At 53.0% G+C, this 4,797-nt stretch overlaps 1 protein-coding gene across 1 annotated transcript; it reads right to left on the bottom strand.

The window, feature by feature from the left end:
• Positions 1-783: 783 nt before the first annotated feature.
• Positions 784-4,332, bottom strand: LOC149748349 (putative DBH-like monooxygenase protein 2). Its single transcript, XM_089917967.1, has 5 exons — positions 4,279-4,332; positions 2,996-3,103; positions 2,581-2,664; positions 1,577-1,745; positions 784-1,088 (listed from the first exon to the last, which is right to left on the bottom strand). Exons 1-5 carry the CDS (start codon positions 4,330-4,332, stop codon positions 784-786), a joined length of 720 nt encoding a protein of 239 aa, XP_089774093.1.
• Positions 4,333-4,797: the final 465 nt, after the last annotated feature.

Here is a 4,797-nt window from a genome sequence, read left to right as displayed (position 1 = left end):
CTCCCTGTGCAGAGCGAAACAAAGGCTCAAAGTAAGACACAGAGGGACTGGTACAGTCCTCTTGGCTAACAGTACTGAGTGCTGACCCTGCCTTCCCCCAATGCCGGCCATGCCTCCCGCCAGGCTCCCACTGGCTTGATGGCCACTCAAGAAGGTAAATCTCGAGTCTCCTGCAGATTCAAGTCATAGGAATCATCTTTCCAGATTGTTCGGCATTGTGTTCCATTTCTGGAGGGGGACAAGGGGAGGGGACAGGAATAAGGAGAGGATGAAGCAGGGAGGGGGTCTGTCAACAGAGAAGCAGCGTGTGCAGTCATTCTGTGGGCACAGATTGCCTGTAAAATGAAAAAGCTCCCTCCGCTGTCATATTCCTGTCATCACTACTCTAGGGATAGTTCTAGCTTCTCCTACTCCCAACTGAGCATAACGTCATGCCGCAGAATAAATAATTATTGCTAACATTTATTTCCAAATACAGAAGGGAGAGCTTCCAATCCGTGTCTTCCTTACCTGTATTGCACGGCCTGCAGAGTGCGGCCAGCCAAGTGGGTGTGGAGCAGGTAGCCGCAGACCTGGATGTCAGGCACCGGGGCCCCGTTCATCTGTGGCAGGGAGGAGACCACCTGGCTTGTTAGGAACTCTCGTCTGGCCCCGCTCCTGGGTTTCCTCCTTTCACATCTGACCCCTTCGTCTTATGACTGAGACACACCCCTTTAGTCCCTACTGGACCTCCTGGCCCCTCTTCCTGCCCTGCAGCCCTGCCTCCTGGCTCCCCCGCCCCATTCAGGTGAGCGATTTTCCTGAGCACCAGGCAGTGGTCATTCTCCAAATCTGGGGCTCAAGCTGTGCCTTGTGGGTCACAGCAGATTTGCGATGGGGAACCGGGAAGCTCAGGGGAGGAGGGGTGCCTCCCAGCTTCACCTCGTCAAACTTCTCCGCCTTACACAGCCCATAGGATGCGAAGGACTCGGCACCCGGGGGTATGAAGTGGATGGGCAAAGCGCAGAAGCCCAGCTGCAGGACACCCATGTCATATTTGCGTAGCTGCACCTTGTAGCACACTTGAATCCCCGAGGAGCCGTACACACCTGGTGCAGGAAGGACCAATCACAGGATGCAGGAGACCGTGTCGCACGGTGGGGAGGAAGAGGCCCTGGGAAAGTGGAGGGGGGGGGCGGGGGGGCGCTGCCAGCAGAAGAAGTAGGCGTGCATCCTGCATCCCTTCCCGACACCTAGAGGGCTCAGCCAGCCTCACCGCCGCTCTCCCGTAAATGCTCTAGGCGCTCACCAGGAAGACTGTGCAAATTGCTGTAGTGAATCTCCAGTTGGACCCACTGGGGGTCCAAAGCCATCCCAGTAGAGATACCCACGTCACCTGGAAACTGGTAACTGTTGGATGGAGGGTGATTTGGCGGCAAGAATGGCTGGGAAGTAGGTGCAGGGACCCGGACCTGCCCTTGTCTTTTGGCCCTCGTCCCAGACCTCCCGTTTCCCCACCTTCTATCAATCCAACAATCCCAGTTGCCCAACCACACGTGTCCCCTTAGCGGCTGATTTCTCTCATCACACGACTCACTGTGTCCCCGACAGCCCAGCCCACGATGACCTGTGAACAGAGGGAGGAGGCGGGGTCGGCCCCGTAGCAGTCGCTGATGCCCTTGGGCAGAGCACTGGTGTTGCCGCAGGCGGTACACCAGGATGTGGTGCACCGTCGTCTCCTTGTGATGGACCAACTTGGGCTCAAACTGGGCAGGGGACGCAGGACAGAGTGTGGTCAAGATCTTCTGGGCCATGTTCTTATCCCCGCTGTTCCTTTTCCCCAAATAAAACTATGCCCGTCCCCACTTCTCTCTCTTTCTCTTTCTCTTCCGTTCCCTCTTATTTTTTTTTCCTTCCCCAACCTATCATTTCCCCTGCACTCAGTCTGACTCCTCTCTCAGCCCTCACCCTTTTAAAATCCCTTCCTGATAGCACAACACACTTGATCCAGCCGGGAACATCCCAAGACTTTCTACTTTCCCTTAAGAACCTCGTCAGTTCTCTATATTTGAGCATGTGATCATGCCTTGTTGGATTCACTCTCTAAAGAAAACAATGGCTCCCACGCATTTGCCACTCATTGTAAGGTCACACTTTTATTTATTCGATCAAAAGTGAAAGCACTCAAATGTGAAGTCAGATGACCGACTTGAGTTTCCTCTAGCCAGACTTTCCCGACCTGACAGCCTTTGGCCACGTCTCCCCAGCCTGCACCTCCTCCTGGGCTAAGAGAACACAATTCTGGGCCCAGGACAGGACTTATACTTTGTTCTTTGCAAACACTCATTAACCAATGACCGTCATCAAAATCGCTGCTGCACTGTGGGGCATGAATAAAACAGCGCTGGGAGCTATAGTTCTGGGCTCGGGAAATCACGAAACTGCCACCTCCACCAAACCTGGCCTGGCCCCCATGTTCTCCTGACCACATCCCTCCTTCATCCTCCCAGCAGTTTTCTGAACACCATCTCTTCAGAGTCAACCATGCCCACTGCCTGTCTCGACCACCTTGACAATGTCCTGAAGTCTGTTTCATGGTACCTTGTAGATACGGTGCTTCTTGCTAACGATGGAGAGAGGGAGGAAGGGGCAGGCGTACGTGGTGTCATCCTCTGGGATGAAGAACTGGACAAGGACACACAGAGGCTGAGCAGGTGGTAGGGAGACTCCCGGAGAAGCAGGGGAAGGGACAGGTCGGGGAAGGGTGGCCACTTGAGGGCCAGTTTGACCATCCTCGGGGGACCAAGGGGAGTCAGAGGAACCTCAGTTCCAGGAACGTACTGAATATTGGGTGCAAGAGGAAGGTCTGGATTGAGAGGAAGGTGGGCAGTGGCTGGAGGCGGCTGGGTGGGGAGGAGGGGCCTTACATCAGTGATCTCCAAGTCATGGATGATGGTGTCCTCGGGGACGTCGAGATCATCGGGGTGGACAATTTGGAGCAGGAAGATGGACTCACAAAAGTACGCTCCCGATCCAGCTTCAGAGTGTCATCTGGGCCGTAGGTGGCAAGCACCCTCACAGTGTCACTCTGGGGGCATTGAGGTGCTGCAGCCCACGAGCAGCACTTTGCACACACCCACACCCAGCCACTGACACAAGCCACTTGCTCACATCGACACAGTGGAACTTACAGGGACAGAGTAAAGGGACAAACTAGGTGATTAAATAGTTAATACCACAAGGGGATTGTAAGTAGAGAAAAAAGTATGGCGGACCCCTGTAAGTTAACGATTACTCAAGAAAGCAGGTTTACTTAACCACAAAACCAAGCAGGCTTGCTTAGCAACAAAACCATGCAACAGAAGCATGAGACATGCCCCAAAACAATAAAACAATGGTGACATGAGACCCATATCCTTCCCAGTGAGCTCAGTAAGTTAATGACCCCTAGGACATGCTCTCTGCACGCATCAAAAACAATAATTTATGGAAAGGTGACATGTCAAAGTGAAAGACCCTCACTGTACTGAGACCTGAAATAATTTTTCCGTAGTATCACGACAGTCCTGGCTTGATCATGTTGGGACAAGAAAACTCCCCTGCCCAACCTGGAGGCAGAGCTGATGATGGAAGCTTGTGTCTACTCAAGAATGAGGAAGAAGTTGGTCTTCTCCCCCTCCCCAGTTTTCCTTTGATTGTAAAACTGTAGACCACTAAGTTCTCTGGGGCGGCACCCTCTCACCCACCTGATATAAGCCTCACAAGCTTCCTATTCTAATAACTCACTTCTTATCTGTCACTTTGCCTCTCCCTGAATTCTTTCTGCACTGAGACATAAAGAGCCAGAGCTCCTTGGAGCCCCCCCAAAATGCCACCTAGCGGTTTCAGAAAGGAGAACACTTCAGACTGGGGTTCAGAACTAGTCAGGTTCCAGTTCTGCCTAGAGGCTGACTTGCTGGAGATGTTGAGTAAGTCACACCCCCTCTCATGTCCCCTCTCTGAGCCTGTGTCCACATCTGGTTCATGACACTGAAGTTCAAGGAGATCAGACAAGGTTCTTCAGGAGGGGACACTAGGGAGGGTGGCATGGGGCTGAGTCAGTGGGAGGCCACCTGTAGAGGGCTGGTGGAATCAGAGGCGGCAGGATTGGGGCCGTGCCTGGGAAGGCTGAGAGAGACGAGGGCCCTGGAACCAAGACTGGCTGCCTGACAGGCACGGCCATTCCAGGTTGGGGGTGACTTCACCTCCTAGAAGGAAGGCTGCTTGTGAGCAAATGCTCCTCTCTCCTCCCTCTTTTACCGTGATGTCTTGGTCTTGAGGGTCACAGGAGCGGAAGGGCCTGGAGAAGCGCATGGTGGTATAGATGGTGTCTTCTGTCAGTGCCTGCAGCTCTGCGTCCTGGCTCCCTCCTCCAGAGCGTCTTCATCCACCAGGTGCTGATTCTAGGGTCCAGGAAGGGTGAAGGGGTAAGAACCAGGAGCCCTACGTGGTCACGGATTCAGAGTAGTCTGGGCCCATTTAGCCCCAATAAAGTACCAAATTAGCAGAACCCAGGTCTGTATTATAAGTTGCTCCTAGGACAGAGCATAGCATCAAGGGGGGATTCGTGGGGAAGAGGGATGGACAGTGTCTGATGGAGTTTAACCACTTGACCTTGCTTTGCTTCTCCCATTTCAAATCTCATCTCCATAAATCCTAATATTCCTGTATCCCCAAGTCTTAAAAGCTCACTTATTCTCTGAACTGTCTATGCTATTCCTCTTCTCATGGGGCTCTTAACATGGGCACTTCGCCATATAAATGAAGTTCAGATTGAGT

This window comes from Delphinapterus leucas, chromosome 9 (genome assembly GCF_059928025.1).
Source record: "Delphinapterus leucas isolate spDelLeu-1000000601 "Yukka" chromosome 9, BTC_Dleu_Yukka2, whole genome shotgun sequence".
NCBI classification, from domain to species: Eukaryota; Metazoa; Chordata; class Mammalia; order Artiodactyla; family Monodontidae; genus Delphinapterus; species Delphinapterus leucas.
The sequence above is the reverse complement of the archived record's forward strand: the minus strand, read 5'-3'. Positions and strand labels throughout refer to the sequence as shown.